We start from the raw sequence: 17,359 nt of genomic DNA, 5'->3' as shown, positions 1-17,359 counted from the left end.
TCGCGAAGTCCAGATCGAATGTCCTTTATTATTCGCGGGAATAAAATCAGGCGACATACAAGCCGGTAGGCGAGTGGCGGGGAAAGTGAAAGCGCCGTCCCGTAGGAAATAAATTGTAACAAAATGGGCGCCGGGGATATCGTGCAACGTATTCGCGACTAATAAATCCGAAATTTCCCTTTTCACTTTCTTTAACGTCAAAATAGATTGTATTGTAAGCTTCAAAATATTAAAATAGGTGTTGAATGGAGTAGTAAAACTTAAAGAGTAGAATCAAAATTTCGACTCGGGAAGCGTGTCAAAATTACGTGTCGAATTAGCGTGTTTCTCATTAGGAAATCACCTTGGCGTGGAACTTGACGATGATCGATATTCGGGAGCGAGGCACGTTGATCCGCGAGACGTCTCATATGAGAGAGCCTCTTCTCCTGGAGCTGCGCGGAGGATAGCTTGGGCGGCCCGGCCCGGCCGTACCGCAGAAATGACTCATGTGAATAACTCGGTGTCCCGATAGCGATCAGCTCATTAAAGTCCCGCGGCAGACCGAAATACGACTTACCGGGACGTAACGGCGGCGATACGTGCGGGACGGACGGACGGACGGACGGACGGAACGTGGACGAGACGCAGGCCGCGACTGAGACGGCTGGCCAACTCCTGGAGGAGACTCACGTGCGATAGCACGATGGCGAGAGATAAATAGATAGCGCGGAGGAGTAACGGAGGTCACGGGTCTGACATTTCGGAACGTGTGATCGGGAGAGATATACACTCGACGTGGGCTCTCGACGCGGCAGGTAGATTCAGATAGAGCGGTAGAACTCGTTACGCTGCGTTCCCTCCAGAGTTCTTTTGTTTCAGACTCGTTCCTATTGTCCCCCGCCCGGTGTCCCGCGATGGCACTGAGCTGGCGCGAATCCGCGATTGCGGATCCTTGATCACCTGCCAATATTCGCCGATCGTGTCGATTTTCAGCGCGAGGAGCCTCGATATCGGCGGGGATAACAAGGATCTCTCCGCGAGGTTGCGTCTCGGGTGAAACATGGCGAGATAACTTTAAATACCGGCACGCAAACGCGATGTACACCCTGGATATTAACCGAACAGAAGCTATCCGGGAGCTATTATCCGCGAGTCTCTCTGCTTAGTAACGGTAAACGATCTGGTCAAGGCGATCGATGTGTGATATTCCCGGAACACTATTAGCGGTATTGCGTATTGAGAAGCGACGAGGAGGAGAGATACTCGGGATGTTGCTTCTGCGCGTATTTATAAATATGTCCGACGGCGCTATCGCGAACACAAGCGGCTACCTGCGAGAGCCATACGAGAAATCAGGCCCCTCTCGCGATGGAGGGAGAAATGGTACGAGAAGGTCGATGCTGAGAGCGCGGCATTGGAATTTGATTTACGACGATGCAGGGGCTTAATTGACAACCCCTATCGCGCTCGATAGCGCGCGTTGATTGCACGGTAGGGAGCAACGTGAAGTAATGCCGATTCTTGCCGACTTTATAGGAAAGAACGATATGTGAAGAGCGCGCGTATACGCGAATTCCGGTGACAGGATAGATGCAAGGTTCCCGGCTGAACGACGCAGTTAAAGGCGCGACTTTAAAAGCATCTCCGGGTCTTCGCACCATCGCAGTTTAAAAGGCCGAGCCAATCGACCAGCGAAAAAGACGCGCCATCCGGTATGATCCCATCGCGGGCCGAGAGGTTGCTCGGTTTTATTGATAAAGCTTATTCCCATCGATGGAGAAGAATGTTGGACTCGAGAGAAACGGGCAACGTCGATCGTTCTCTCTCTTTCTTCTCTTTTTCTCTTTTTTCCCCGCTCGAAAAATTACTCTACGGAAATCAATGAATCGGTTCTCATCGACTTTATTAATCACTCGGGCGGGAGAGCGCGCGCGCGCGCGCGCGCGTATCGGGACGCAAATTATCGCTGTTTTATGGCCGGAGAAATCGAAAACTACTCTGTGGAGGCTGTCGAGATCGTTATCTTCGGGAGGCAGGTATCTTCGGGATCTGATCTCCCGGCCGGCAGGTAATGCCGAAAGTCTCTCTCTCTCTCTCTCTCTCTCTCCGTAGGAAGGCTTCGACACCCGGAGAGGTGGCGAAAATTTCAACCCTGGCGCCTGAAGATTTATCGCACGGCCTCTATCCGGTACGGGAACCGTGCGCTACCACGACTACGTATAACGTAGAGGAGGTAGAAACCCCTCCAAGTCGCCTGTACACGGCCAACTGTCAAACTGTTCGGTTCCCCCCTCGTTCGCTCGTTGGCGATTCCGAGTTGTGAGCCCGAAAATTGATCGGGGATAATCGCGTCGGCGGGATAGCCGGCGAGGTGAACCGCAATCTCGCGCGTTCGCTTGTAAAACCCGCTCCACGCGTTAAGTTTATATGAAATGGCGCAAAAGGTAATACGGTACCGCGAGCGACACGGCGCACGTACATACATTCGGGCCCGGAGGTGTTATTACCATAAGCGGCCGTGCGCAAACAGACGAAAATAGCCGTAAAACTGCCGTCGCCGCCGTTGCCGGTTCAAATCGGTAATGACCGGCTGTCGATGTAATTACGACGGATTAAAGTTAATTAGATTTGGCGCACTTAACGGTCATGCCGGCGAGATAGTTCGGCTCGCCGGTCACGCTCAAACTCGCGTTCGCTCGCTGGCTCGACAGAGTCTGTCGCAATAAACGGTGATAATTATAATGAAAGTACGGATTATAGTGATTATCCGGAGGCGCGCGGGCATTCTCTATCCGGCGCGCTCGGTTAATCGGGATAAGCGCGTTGCTCCAGGAGTCGAGTCACTCTCGGTAGTTTGAATACATTAAACTTTTGTCACCTCGAAGGGATCGTCCGCGCGCGATCGTGCCAACACGTCCTCGCTCGCGCGCTTCCGCCTGGTAAATGTTCTTATATTTCGCGAATGCGCGCCGAGAAGGTCGATGGGGGAGAGAGAGAGAGAGAGAGAGAGAGAGAGAGAGAGAGAGAGAGAGAGAGAGAAAGCCGGTCGACATGGTTCTTCTCCGTCTTTTTTTCTCTTCTTACGCCGCAGCCGACCGCGGAGGAACTGAGATCCCGGTGTAGTAGGATCGAAGTTGTCGGTCCTCCAAGTGATTTCGCTCGAGCGCGCCATTAGCATAATTTTCTATGAATTTGTAATCGCCGTGTGTGCGCCGCCGATATACTTTTCATGCCAATGAAAATAGATATACCGGGCCTGATTTTTCCGTCGGCCCGCGCGTGTAATTTCTACACTGTGCACGCTCCATACAGTAATCGGCGAAATACCGTGCAAATAATGAGCCTTCAGCTTTATCAGCGCCATTGGTTGCGATGAGAGTAGCGTGTAATTATAACGTCCTCACCGGGCCGATCAACCGGGCGCTTATTTTTGGTCGAATGTTACACGCTCTCGGTCCGCTAGGCAGATACTTAAGCGTTCGCCAGTTTAAATGTAAATAGCTCCGTCTACCTGGTAAATTGCCCATGGCTGATCATATACCATCCGGAATGAAGAAACACGCCCTCCGCGTGTGCACGCGCGCGCGTATTTTGCCTCGTCAGGCTCATCGCGAGTGCGAGGAAAAAAATCGACTCTTTTTTCCAAAGGCTTCGTCCGATTATTCTCGCGTCAGCCCTTCATAATTGCACTATGAAGTCGGGGGGCTCCGCAGTGGAAGGAATTCCAACGTTCCTAGGAACGTTCGTCTCAGGCTGCTCGCATCTTTTTTATACACGGAAACACTATGGATGTTGTTCCGAAGAGGTTCTCCCTTCTGATTCTCACGAAATTCGATGAAATAAATATTCCGAAATGAACATATCTGAGAGATTTTTTGGCGCAATTGGAAATTAATAACGTTAAAGTAATGAGTGCAGTTATTTCCAAAAGTTTACACGTACCCAAGATAGGGCGAAGCCTTATCCACACGCGGAGAGAATATTACAGTTTTTCTTCATATAAATTCTTTGTGATTTTGCTACGTTTTTAGTAGTCCGATAATAAGATTGTCAGTAATAAACTGTCAATATGGTTCATTAGAAACATAGCAGATTTCGCTAGAAACATAGCAAACGTTTAGTGGATAAACTTTTTGGGAGTTGTAGCGAAACCTGTTTCGCCGTTTGACTGTGTGATACTTTGTGGACTTGGTTGGCGACGACAATAACGACGACGGGGCGACGGCGAGGACGCGACATCTTGATCGTGCGCCATCTTCGATTATGATTGCGTGATTATATGCGATTAATCATCGTCCGTGATCTCCCTCGATCGCCGGGGGATGTAATTGGCCGCGAATCGTCAAGTCGACGCATCCTCGGCGCGATCAGTTAGGGGCCCCGTTTATGCAACGGAGCTATACTCATCGCGGGCGTGCACGCAAGTTGTCATTCGTTAACGTCCGCACGCAAGAGACGGCTAATAAAGACATAGATCATGATCGCACTAACGGCTGACGATGCTGCCATGCGGTTCTCCACACGCGCGTCGTCGCTTACCGATAGGAGGCCGTAAATTTCTGAAAGGTTCTCCTCTCTTATCCGTCGCGTCCGCAACGGGCCGATGATCGCGACCGGTGTCGTTGTTCGGCAGCTCGGCCTGCTTGCAATCTTATCGGCGATAAAATTAATTTAACCCTTTGCGCGGTCGGTGTCAAGTGTATTACGCTTTCTACCACGGGCACGTTGAATGACAATTCACAGCAGGCTGATCGTCGCTTATCGTCGTACACTTTTCCGCCTGGGCGGAACGATTAATGACCGATTCGTCGTCGGTCGCGCTGTCGCCCACGCTCGTGAATTTTCTCTTACGAAGACAAGCGAATGAGAGCGGATTTTACGAGGCGTTCGCGAAGCGGCGATGGCAGTACTTCTAGTCCAGGTTAATATCGACGGCAGCCGTTCCGCGCTGAAGGCGACGATTTATTAGAGGCGCTCCCGGCGGCGCTCTCTACGGGCGCAATCAATTCGAGTCGCGGGGACGATCGCTCTCGCCGGGGAATACCGCGGTATTTTTCACGTTAACTATCGGCCGCTCGGTGCCGATTCTCTTGGCACTTGGAGAGATATTTTAATGCCGGTTCCGTATACCCTCGCCCACCTTTCCCTCTCGGTCGAGTCCTTTATGTAACCGCAATTCCCCGTTTCGCCCTTTGTCTCTTTCTCTCTCTCTCCTTCGCTCTTCTCGTTATGCTTCTTTCGGCCGACGTCTCCTGACTACTGGTTATTTTAATTGGATCTTCGTTGAAACTTTTTCGCCCTCATCCCTTTCATCTCCCGTTCCCTCTCCTCCCTTTCCCCGCGATTCTTCGAATACGCTCCGATCGGTTTTTGTGCGCGGCGCGTCGTCCTAAGGGATTCCACGAGGGAGAATCGATTGGCGCGACGCGCAGAATTCGATGTATCTCCTCGAGGATGCTCCGAGGATTCATCCGCGCTTCGTGTAATTTTGCACAGGTAGAAACGCTTGTTTCGTGCGTCGTCCCTTCGGGAGAGACCGTCGCTGCAACGTGTCACTTGTTTGCTAAAAATATGAAATAAAATTTGCGACGAATGAGACGCGAATGTTTGATCCACGCTGGGACGAGCAGAAACCCGTATCTCCCGCATCTCCTCGACAAATTTGTCGCATTTGCATTGTGAAAGTACGCGACGAAGGTCCTACCGTGGCCGCTGCCGCGCTGACCGCGAAAGTTTGTGGGCAGTTTTACGACCTGGAGAACGACCGCGATAAGTTTCCACCGACACGGCATTCACGGTGTGATGAGGCGCGAATGGACGCGGGAATCGTGTCGTATCCGCGGCAGTCGGAGCGTTTACTGGCGCAAAGTACTGCGACTACTTGTATTTTTGACAGCGGTGAGGCTTATGTGCTTCTCACAGTTCGCCAGAAACCTAGACCTCGAGCTCGTGATCAATACAGAGATAATTTTACAGTGAAAATGACTATGCGGAATTGACCGTAGTTTTTGTAAGAATAAACCCACGTTTTGAAAGAAATGTGAAAGATTTGAAACACGATTAAAAAAGTATCGATACCAGATGAGGTTCTTTGCAATCGTTTATGAAATCAAGCATAATCAATTTTCTTCTCTTATTCAAGCTCAACCCTCAAAAAAAAATGAGGAACGGGATATATTTCTGAAGTATGTTATTAAAAAATTTGCGTCTCATGTAAGATACTAATATTTTAAGTTAGATCCAAGTTTTCCCGTCGAATGATATACGTGATATTTATATCTTTAATCGCGTGACTCGAAAATTGAAAAATTTATCTTTGAATTCAAATCTGAGGCCCGTATTATTAGTCGTTGCTTGAAACTTACACTATTTCTGCACTACTAGAAACATAGTAAAATTGGGAAGAATTTATACTGAGCGAAACTATAATATTCTCTCCGTGTAACATCGCAAAAATTAGTGAAAGTTAAGCGAAGCAATACACCGCACATGTACAAATCTCACGTAATTCACGATGCTCGTCGATGGCATTACCGCGTCGAATGAAATTACTCAACTCCCTCGCGATCGCAAATTTGTTCGTTTTTAGTTTAATTTAATTTCACGCTTTACGCGCGCGCACGCGCACGCACACGAATAAATTCGTTTTCGCCGCTCGACACGGGCTGTTTAACAAATCCTTGGAGCTGGCGAACTCTTTGTCAAGTCTGCCGTCGATGGCCGATGGTGAGTCAGCGCAAATATGTGTTGCACATCGCTTTTTGCAAGCATTATCCGCGGCCTCGAGCGCGGTCTTTATTCCGCTCTCGGAATAGCCCCGACCGCGGGGATGATCTTCCGTAAATCCTCCCTTTCTCCCTTTCGCGATCGGCGCACCGCTGCGCGCCGGCCGTAATAAGCGCCGGCGCGTCCGGATCACCACCCGGCCGATGAAGACAGAACTCCACTACCGAACCGAACTCACCGAATGGTATTACCACTCCTCGCTGCGGGAGGCCCGGGGCCCGGGCTTACTTTACACCGTCGGATCTTAATTTAATGCCCGTCTCCTCTTTCTCTTTCACCGGCGCGGCGCAGCGCGACGGTCCGACGCGCGCTGCGTCGACGCATCCTCGCCGAGGAGAAGTGCGTGCAAAAGCACGCACGAAGGAGCGAAGCCACGGCGCGATATATATCGTGTTAAACAGGTACCAAATCGTTTCATCTCGAAACGCCCGCCCGTTAAGGACTCGTGTAATCGAATCGGTGAAAACGAATTTGACAAGACACGCGCGCTCTCTCTCTCTCTCTCTCTCTCTCTCTCTCTCTCTCTCTCTCTCTCTCTCTCTCTCTCTCTTGCTCGCTCACTCGCTCTCGTCTCCGCGGGCGTGAATAATTTCGCCGCGGATTCATTGTCGTTAAATCGTGCGCTCGCGCACGCACGTCAATTAACTCGACGTCGGACGATACATTAAGCGAACGAGTTTAATCGGGCGGAGGGTTGCGGGAGAGAGAGGAAAGAACAGACGCCACGTTAAAGGATCCGGCGGACCGGAACGAAAGGATACACGTGAGCGTTACGCATGGCGATCGCGAACGACGTGTAACCATTATCATAAACGTATTAAATCCGATCCGTGGCAGCCCAGCTTCGGTCGCAGCTTCAGACGTGATCGTTCAATTTCCACGCCATCGCGCCGGAAGATAAACGATCGGCAGCGGCTTTCGTTGCACCGCGCGCTCCTATCGCCTGTTGCACCGCACCGGCGCAGGATCCGACATGTGTTCCGGTCGCGGGATCTGTACGCCGGAAAGTGACACGCACGCCTACCCCGGTGCCTACAATGTACGAGCCTTTTCACAGCTATTTGTAAACGTCAAGGGCTCCCTCGAGCTGTTCTTTCTCAAAAGGCAGTCGTGTCGCGTCATACGCTAGCGATGGGAACGAAGCTTTCGCAAAGGGTTGCCGGACGACTGCCGATCTCGTCGGCCGAGGTGTCGGTCGACTTGAGATCGTAGTCCCGCGCGAAGCCCCGACCAGGCATTTATCCCAGGCTCCTGGGATCAGGTCGATCCCTATCAGTTATCTGCTTTGCATAAGCTGACATTATCGCGGGCCCTGATTATTAATAAGATCCTAATTATTAATAATTCTTATTATTAATAAGGTCCTAATTGCATGCTGCGTTACATGACTTATCAGGAGCCAATAACACATCACCCTGTACCAAACCAAATTATTGATTGGAATCATGGGATAAATTTCCAATCGGGAGAACCCGACCTGTGCCGTTGATTCCGCGGGGGGAACGATGTTGGAACGTTGGGCGAGTAAAAGAAAAATACCAAGGCTTGATATTTTCGTACCTCTATTCCAGGACATTCTCTTCTCTATTTCTTCATTCGCTAGATACGAATACTTAAACTTTCAATAAGGAATGTACATATATATGTCCTGCGTTGAAAGTTCAAATGTTCGTGTTTAGAGAAAGCGAAACAATGTCCAGGAATAGGCACGCGTCCAGGCGCATTGGCGCTTCTACCTTACACACTGACTCGATCCCATCCCTATCGTGTGGACAAGTGTGCGGGATAACGGGGATATCCTGCTCCAGGCTACGGCGCATCCTCGTGATCGATGGAGACCCTTCCACACCTGCATATTACGCTCCTCGCGTACGATCACTCGGAAATCGTAATTTAGATTGATACCTGTGCTCCGTTAAGTATCACGCGTTTAGGCAGGGCACACTTTTATTAATGGGACTTGGAGCCACGGTGGATTATGATGGATCACCGTCAGTTTAGACGGGAGACTATTATCTTTCCGATTTCCTCTCGCGCAATATCGGCCTGCGCCGTGATATATACGCGGGGTGCATCATGATCAATTCCGAGCGAACGTGCGCCAGGGGATGCGCTGCGGAATGACGATTCGTAATTGTTGAGGGCTCCACTAGCGAGAGCCAGCGTCTCGCGCGGGAACGAATTAACTGTCGTGTCTCGACAATTAGTCACGCGATAAAACCGCCGTGTGGCAAGTACAAAAAGGCGCGGCGAGCTCGTTATTGAAGAAACACGCGTGCACATGCGAGCGTGTACGCGATACACGCCACGTTGTCTCGGGATTTTAAAGCCGGATAGCTCCGGAGAACTTTTAATCACGCAAGAAGCTGTCACGTTGCATCTCCCGAAGGTAGATACGATATCTGCGGCGACGACACGATGTGCAGCGATGTCCGTGTCGTCCGCTGCGCGCTCTGTCCCGCGCGTCTCCGCGTCCCGCGTCATTAATTTCTGATAATCTGTAACACGTTCGGCACGACGACAGATGCTGCGATCGTCGCGTCGGACAGAATGCATCGAAATATTGCATTTATTAAAAAGATACCACGAGACACGCTCGTTTTCCCTCCTCTCCCCAACAAACTACCGGTTACTTTGTCAACGATTTTTTCACGATCATGGGGAATTTATAGTCGTCGCGAGAGCGGCCGCGGCTGTATTCCACATCGTAATTACATACGAGAGACTCTGCTTCCCGCTCCGCTCGCTATGATCATCTTATTCCCGCCGAATGCGCGGGACGGCTTTCAGCGGATCGCGTCGACGAAATGATCTCGTTTCCGCGCGACGACGATAGTTCGATCGGCCTCAATTTACACGGCCGCTTCATTCATCCACTTAGCGCGCTCATTACGCGGCTGATAGCAAAGCCGCTCGTAAAGCGCAACGAGCACTCTGCGCAGCCATTTCATACGGGCGTAACATTAAATTCGGTCAGTCCGCAATCACGCGTTACGCGCCGCATTATATAAACGTTCCGTTCGGCATCGTAATTAGTCCCGAATGACGACCGCGCTCGTGCATATTAAATCATTACGCTGTGTTTATATAAGCGGGCATTAAGTATTACGGCGGAAATACCGATCACCTTCGCCAGAGCTGTCGATTTCGACGATCTAGCCGCCAGAGATTCGAATCTATGAGTGTCGAGTACTTTCTACGAGAGACTTCTGTCTCTCTCGTCGCGTCGGTGTCTAGAATGAAAAAGAAACTGCAGGCGGGATATATCGCTTGTGCTTGTGCCTCGTTGCAAGCGACCTTACTCTCGATCCCGCTGACGATGCGTGTGCATGTACGCGCCACGCGCATTCTTATTGCCGCCTTATTGTGGCCGTGATAAAGTGGCGAAACGCGCAGCGCCGATTTCGAAGGCTCTCGGAGGCAATTTGCGGCGGCGATTTACCGCGCTCCGATCGTAGATCGCCTTCTCCCGATGTCGATCGCAATCTCGTAAAGAAAATGTCGCGATATCGTTATTATCGGTCGGATCTTGCGTTTCGCGAAGGCCGAGGAAGAAAAGTAGTTCACGAACGCGCGCGCGCGACACGAAACGGAATTTTATAATACGCTACATAGACGGAATTTTATGGTAAAGTTTACTTAGGGAATATCGTAGAGCCGAGGAATAGATCTACATTCTGCAGTAATAAACTACTTCATTCACTAATATTACTGCAATAATGTACTATCATTTAAAGTGTACAACAGCTAAGCTTACTTTGTTTCTCAGTAAGATAGATCTTACTGAAACATAATAATATTGAGAAAAACTTGTATGAAAAGAGAAAAAAGCTAAGATATTTTGTTCGTGTAATAATTGCGATGAGGATAAGATAAGTACGTTTGCGTTATTTCTTTGTTCTTTTTCGAGACGTAAGATTCGACGACTGATCGATCTTGCCAACTCTCATCTCTTTAGTTGCGATGGTAAGGCGGCCGCTCGATTTTGACAAAGTGCGACAGGCTGTCGGCACGTGTCCGAGCTGCACGTATCGCGACTTCTTCCGATGTGGCCAGTTCGCTCGTTACTCGGAGGATAGCGATCGCGATTGACGCTGCGGTTTGCAAATGGATTCTAGCCGCGGGCGGCTGTCGATTAACCTTTTCGCTACGGTACGGTATAATCGAGGAACGTTCACGGCTTGCAACACGTTGTCTCTTCGAGATTATCTGCAGATACGGTAGAAACACATTGTTGGAATAGATCGATCGTTCGTTAAAATTTTTCTTGCGTCATCGCGGGGAATTTTAATTGATATGCCGCGCGGTGCCGTTCGGGAGAGAAAAGGGTCGGAATCTTTTTAGTTGTCAATCGTGAGAAGTCTCGGCTTTGACAAACAAGCAGATCCGAGTCGAAAAATTTGCCGAGCTCAACACACACAAGTTGAAGAGTGGCGGGACCGATCCTTTCTCTCGCACGGCACGTAAGTGCGTTTATTCTCTCGATTCGACCACGTAACGTTTATTTCCAATCTCGATTCGCACGTGTTATCGCAAGTGGCTCACCTAGTTCGCCGTGGCTCCTGGATCTGCCCAAGAACGAGAAGGGCTATCGCGATTGTCGCGATATCACCGCGACGCATCTCTTACATCACAATCACCTTGTTGAATGCATAAAACGGATGTGCACGCGACAGAGTTTTACGCTTCCGCGATCAGGCGCGGGTGGGCGACGGGCGACGCTCTCACCGGAAGTTCCGCCGCGTTCGAAACGACCCCGTTCCGTTGCTGATCGGCTGGCGATCGGTCGTACAGTTTCCGTTACCACTCGACGACAAGCACAAATTCGTCGGCACGTGTGTGTTTTACAACATGTAACTTGGTTCTTGGCTGAGTTTGCCCGCGAGCGTGAGAAGTTCCCGGGGCTCGTCGCGAGATTTCGATCACTCCGAGTTCTCGTTAGCACCTAGTGACGGCGAAAAGTCGGACAGGTGCGAAAGAGTCCAACTGCAGAGCCAACATTTGGATTTTCTAAAGTGTTTACGTGCTTAACACTCTCGCCTTGGCGCGCGGCGAGAATGTTTGCTGTCTCCAAATACTCTCTCGAAAGAGGAGAGAGGTTCCCTCTTCGTGGTGACTAAGCGGCGAGAACAGTTTGTTTTTGCGCGCGCCTTCTCGATCGCGCGTATCGATCGCGTGCCACAGGTGATATACTTTTCTTTCTCTCTCTTGTTCTCTCTCTCTCTCTCTCTCTCTCTCTCTCTCTGTCTCTCTTGCGCTGCTGACAAATGAAGATCGTAGGTTCGGACAGCCGGACGATGCTCGTTATTTCGATGAACGGCCGTTGGTCGATGTGTCGTGATGAGAAGCGAGTCGTTGTGAGCTCTCGTCGTGTCTCTTCCTTCTTTGAGGTGGATCGCCGCGTTATCGCAGTGGAATGTAACTTTAAACGATTTACTTGGTTCACCTTAATGAGACGCGATCATCTGCCGCGAGACTGCGGCACCGACTTGAGCCGACTCGCTTAGAAAGTCTATCCCGGCCCGGTGGACGCGTTTATCTGAAGGAGACGGCGAATCGGTTATCCTAATGGGCACACGACGGATGCGCGCGACTATCGTCAGCGAATACACACTAATTAAGAAGATAACTATGTGTCGTCGTTATTGGTATACTTTATAGCCGAGCCGTTCCGACCAGGTCGTGCGTTATCGCCGAGGCGCGACGATTTTCCGCGGTCTCGAGTGAGAACGTCGGTAGAATCGTGTCCTTGCGGAAGAGACGCTCGTAGCCGTCGTGATTGTCTCGCTAACGATTTCGACGTCAAGGAAACTTATCGAAGGAAACTTCGATACCAGCTCGTCATCATTACTCCCGCGACGCTTAACGATCCTCTTCTCGGTTGATCGCGCGAACCGCAAGTACCGCGGTGATCATGAATCGCTGGATAGTCACGGGAGAGAGAGGCGCGTTGCCTCGCGCACACGTTTCGCCATCGGTAGTACTCGCCGGCCTGTACCCGACGACGAAGAACGGCCGCGAAGAAATCCGGCGCTCAAAGAGCACCCTCCCGGCGGAGAGGAGCTACCGGTTCTTATTGTCTCGTTGTCTTATTGTTCCGCCGTGTCAGTCCCTTTGAATCCACGTCTTGTCGACTTGGAACGCCTCGCCGTGAACAAAGCGACACGAAGAATATCCCTTGTCTTCGTCCCCGCGGCGAAGCTGTTTCACGCAACTTCCTGTCCGCGCCCGAATGACGCGTTCCCTTTCTGTCCGAACGCCGATCCTGGTTGGTACCAAAGCGCGCGCGCGCGCGCGCCTGGGTGTCCGCGATTCGTCCTTCTCCTCGTTGAGGCGCGTTCGATCAAGCGCTGAGATCGATCAGGCTCGATCTCGTCATTGCCTCACCCCGGCGCAATCGGTGAGTTTCGATCGCTTGGCGCGAGCGACAATGTGATCCAGATCCCAACAGTCGATCGTTTCTGCACAGTGACAGCTCACGAGAGCCGTCATCCTTCTTTCTCACTCGTCACCGTTCCTCGAGGTCGTATCCCCCGGCACGTCGTTACTCATCATCCGCCCGCTCGAGGCAGACGTCATCGCCTGACGCGTGATGGAGACCACTTCGCACGCGGATCGATAAGTGTCCTTTCGTTTCGCGTGCAGGTTCGTCGGAAGGGCGCGCGCGCGCGCCCGCGCGAGCTCGCTGTCAACGGCGATTTTCAGGCAGGCAGGTGCAGAACGGATTCGGTCGGTCGCGCGATTTACCGGTCGTGATCGAGTGCAGCTCTCGACGTCTCGTCGTGTCGTCTCGTGTCGTCGCGTGCGCGACAAGCCGCGTGCGGTAACTGGAGCAGAGGGTAACTGTGCAAGGTGTGCGCGCGGTACCTGGTGCTCAAGGTAACCACCACCACCACCACCACCACCACCACCAGCAGCAGCGTCGGTACCACCGCTACCGCCGCCGCCGCCGACGCCACCGCCGACGCCACCACCACCGTCACCACCACCACTAACAACACCACCACCTCCGCCGCTACCACCGGTATCAGCACTCTATGACACGGTCGGCGGCTCGCGACACTAAGAGTTGTGGTGGCTGGTGTGTGGCTGGGGAGCAGCGCTTTAGGGTTACTCGGCACGGGGACTTCGACGAGCAGCGCGCGTGCACATGGGAATTTGAATGAGCGGGCAGAAAGTAAAGCGCGTTCGGTCGAGAGGAGGGCCCGCGATGGACTGGCCTCGGCACAACCCGAGTCCTCCTACCTTTGGGATCAGGTCCCAGCCTCTACGATGTTACCTCTACGATCCTACCTCGGCCTGTCTCGCCCTCTTTCTCACTCTTTTGCTTCACGCTCGCTTCGTCTCTTGATCTTTCTCGTTTCTCTCTCTTTCTCTCTTTTCTTTCCCTCCCTCTCTCCCTTCCTCTCTCTCTCTCTCTCCCCTTCTTTCTCCAGCTCTCTCTCTCTCTCTCTCTCTCTCTCTCTCTCTCTGTCTCTCGCCACTCTCCCTGTCACTCTCCCGTTCTTTTCCCTCATTCTTACTCTCTTCCGTCTCTCTGCTCACCTTCTCTCCGTTTCGTTTCCACCCGGTTCCCGTTCCCTTTCCTCCGCGTTGCTGTCCCGCGCGCGTTATATCCTCGCGGCCGCTCTTCTCGCTACGTCGTCTCGCTTTGCTTCAGTTTGAAAGTTACCTGCCTCGCCATCCACCGATGCTCTCATACGCCAGATCGCCGTATGTCTACATCCGCGAAATCGCGAATCACCCGCCAAATAATTCGGCGATTACGCAAGAGGAGCGAATTACTCGTTACTTGACGAGTCGTGGCATTAGACAGCCTACAATGTCCGTCGCGATGATCGGTCTCCTCTCGGCCACGCGCGATACAACTTCACGTGAAGGATTTTGAAATCCGGAGCGTACTACACGTAACAAATGTGTGACAACCGAGAGTCGTGAGACGGTAGAGTAAGTAACGAGTAAAGAATAGCAGAAAGAATTCGTCACGTTATTGCAGTACACAGTAACTTTGGACTCGTGACGAAGCCGTAAAGGCGCGAGGCGTGAATTTGAATCGTTTAACGTCCAGCGTCGACTCGACAGCCCGATTAAATCGTTCGATTAATTGAATCCGTTCTGCACGAGCGGGATAATTGACTGCTCCGTACACCCACGTCCGACGGGCAACAAAATATTGTATCGTTATGTTGTGGCTCTTTTTAGCGCGGCGCCCATTGTACTTGAATTTATTAACTTTATAACGTGGGCTTAGCCTCGCAAATTATAGCGCAAAAGCTTTACGAGCCGCACACAAGCGAATTCTCGCACCGATATGCCGATGTATAGCCGGGGCTTAGGAGTGATGGAACGAATTGATCAGTTTAATTCGAGGTAATAATGTGTCTAACGCTCCGCGATATATATCGCGGTGGTAACGCGCGATTTATCACGCAAGACAATCGTATCGATATCGAGATTGCGTGTAAATAGAAGATGCGAAATTCGATAGTTCTCTTCGTTGTGCTTTCCAACGAAGTCTTGCCCGTGAAGTCGAAGGGAAAATCACTTGGAGAGTAATGTCGAACGAATCAAACTTCGTTAGTATTTCTGTAATGTTATGCAACAAGGAGAAAATACGTAATAAGCGATACACATCCGCGTGCGAAAGTTCGATCCTATCGCAGGCGTATTTCGTTTCGTGGGTGGATCGGTCGACTCGAGGTGGACATGATGTACGAGATGTGTGTCTTGTCTTCGAGTGCCGCGAAATACACATTGACGTGCTCGAGATACCCCGAGTCGAAATTTTGATCCTACTTTTAGCTTCACTGTTCCATTCAACACTTATTTTAATGTTAAAGAAAATGAAAGGGAAAATTTCAGATATTATCAGAGCCAAAGTAAGAGTAAATTGTACTGTTAGAATTTAACCTTTTTTGCTAACTTAGCTCTTATTGTGTATATCGTAGAAGTTGTCAAGGTTTAACATAAAGCCAGAATTTCGACTTCCAGACAGAACCACTCCCTTTTTGTTCATTAGACATAATTATGATCAAACCTCTCGATTACGTACAATGCTTTTGTATATTTGTACATTGCGACTGTTGATTATCCCGAGAAGATACAACGTTACTTCGAGGTAGTCCTAACACTGCATGAATATATAGATAAATTGCATGTGATCAAGAAATTCGATTAAGAAAAATACTAAGTCTATCATACTGACTTGTGTGCAGTCTCGTTGTCTATCGGAGAAAAAGGAGAGAAGATCTTTAGGATGCGGCTTTCTCTATCTCGCCCGCGTCGCACGGGACTAATCGAATATTAATGTCGCGATTAACGACACAAGGATAAAATCCCCGCATAAAATATAACACTACATTTAATTGGTACTTGGTAAGAAGAGCACGTTGAAAGTAAAATGACCATCTATACGATAAACGAGCGGAGATGCTTACATTCGGGCAACTTCTCTCCTCTTTTAACGTCCAACAGTCAGGAAAGTTGTCGGTACCGGCCGAGGGCCGTTCGTGACATTGGAAATTAGTATGTTGCACTCTCGACAATTTTCTGGCCTTTATAGAGCCGTGGCATGCGAAACGCGAGCGGCCAATACACACACACACACACACATACATATATATATAGACGGTAGGCGAAGTACATACACATGAGGGGCGATGAGAATTTTATTCAGAGGACGGATCTCCCGAGTCGTCGCTTATGGACGCGGTTCCCTCTGCTTTTCGAGGAAACATGCATGCCGTATAACAACCAGGGGGGGCCCTTGAGCGAATTCCATTAATTATATATCATTACGTCGTAATTGTACGCCATATGTTTTCGGTTTTAAGGGGGTCCCTCGTCGAGTCCCGTCGGGTTTGCCGTCCGCGTACGCGACCGACGATCCGGCGCTATCAAGACGGGGAAAAAAATAAGGCGTTCGGCTGCCACGACCCCCGGCAACGTTGCGCAGAAATATGCGAATTTCGGAAAAAAACTGACGGATGATCCGCCACGAAATTTGGCATATTCGCCCCGTATGTACGTTCGTTTTCGGACTCGTCGCGCGCGATTATCTCGCGGAAATTGACGAACAGAGAGTAACTTGATTGGCGGATGACGCGACGTGATCAGCAACACCATTGCCACATCATTTTATTCGTATCGGTCGAACAAACGACAGGAAACATGTCCGGCCGAGCAGAGCGACGCGTTCGGCCATCAATCGGCTCGGAAGAGAACTCATTTGTGGAAGTGCGTTAAAATCTCTCTTTTTTCTCCCACGAGTGCTTTATAAATAGCTCCGTCGAAATTGCCTACGATCTCAGATAAGCGCTCTGTATAATTTGATGATTAAGCGGCCGGGGAGGCAAGGACGACAATAGCATCATGCCGGAAGCTGCGTTGCGTTGCGTCACACGATCTTGCGCGCAAACAAGTACATACACAGGATGTGTAAAATACACGCGCAAAGTACGGCAGAGAGGTTTATACAATGTGTAGTCTCATTGTGAATTCCCGTTTCATGCTGGCCTTACCTGTGGCCGCCGGCCTGCCCTCACGGCCGATCTCTCTCTCTCTCTCTCTCTCTCTCTCTCTCTCTCTCTCT

General features: G+C 50.6%; 1 protein-coding gene across 5 annotated transcripts in view; it reads right to left on the bottom strand.

Moving 5' to 3' along the window:
- The window catches only part of LOC116848756 (protein Wnt-7b-like), a 64,347-nt gene that overhangs the window by 42,492 nt on the left and 4,496 nt on the right, over nucleotides 1–17,359 (bottom strand). For 3 of the 5 annotated variants that reach the window (XM_032825189.1, XM_032825190.1, XM_032825192.1), the window contains exon 1: nucleotides 11,314–13,972. The exons of 1 other annotated variant lie outside the window; for it this stretch is intronic. In XM_032825189.1, coding sequence (XP_032681080.1) covers nucleotides 11,314–11,390 — 77 coding nt within the window. In that variant the 5' untranslated portion in view covers nucleotides 11,391–13,972. Of the gene's footprint in view, nucleotides 1–343; nucleotides 601–11,313; nucleotides 13,973–17,359 lie in introns of those variants that run through there. One more of the 5 variants, XM_032825194.1, reaches the window with a different exon arrangement.

The sequence above is a fragment of the Odontomachus brunneus genome, unplaced genomic scaffold, assembly GCF_010583005.1.
Source record: "Odontomachus brunneus isolate Ranch 3 - 2012 unplaced genomic scaffold, Obru_v1 Obru_scaffold_100, whole genome shotgun sequence".
Classification (NCBI taxonomy): domain Eukaryota; kingdom Metazoa; phylum Arthropoda; class Insecta; order Hymenoptera; family Formicidae; genus Odontomachus; species Odontomachus brunneus.
This window is presented reverse-complemented; position numbering and strand designations above follow the sequence as displayed.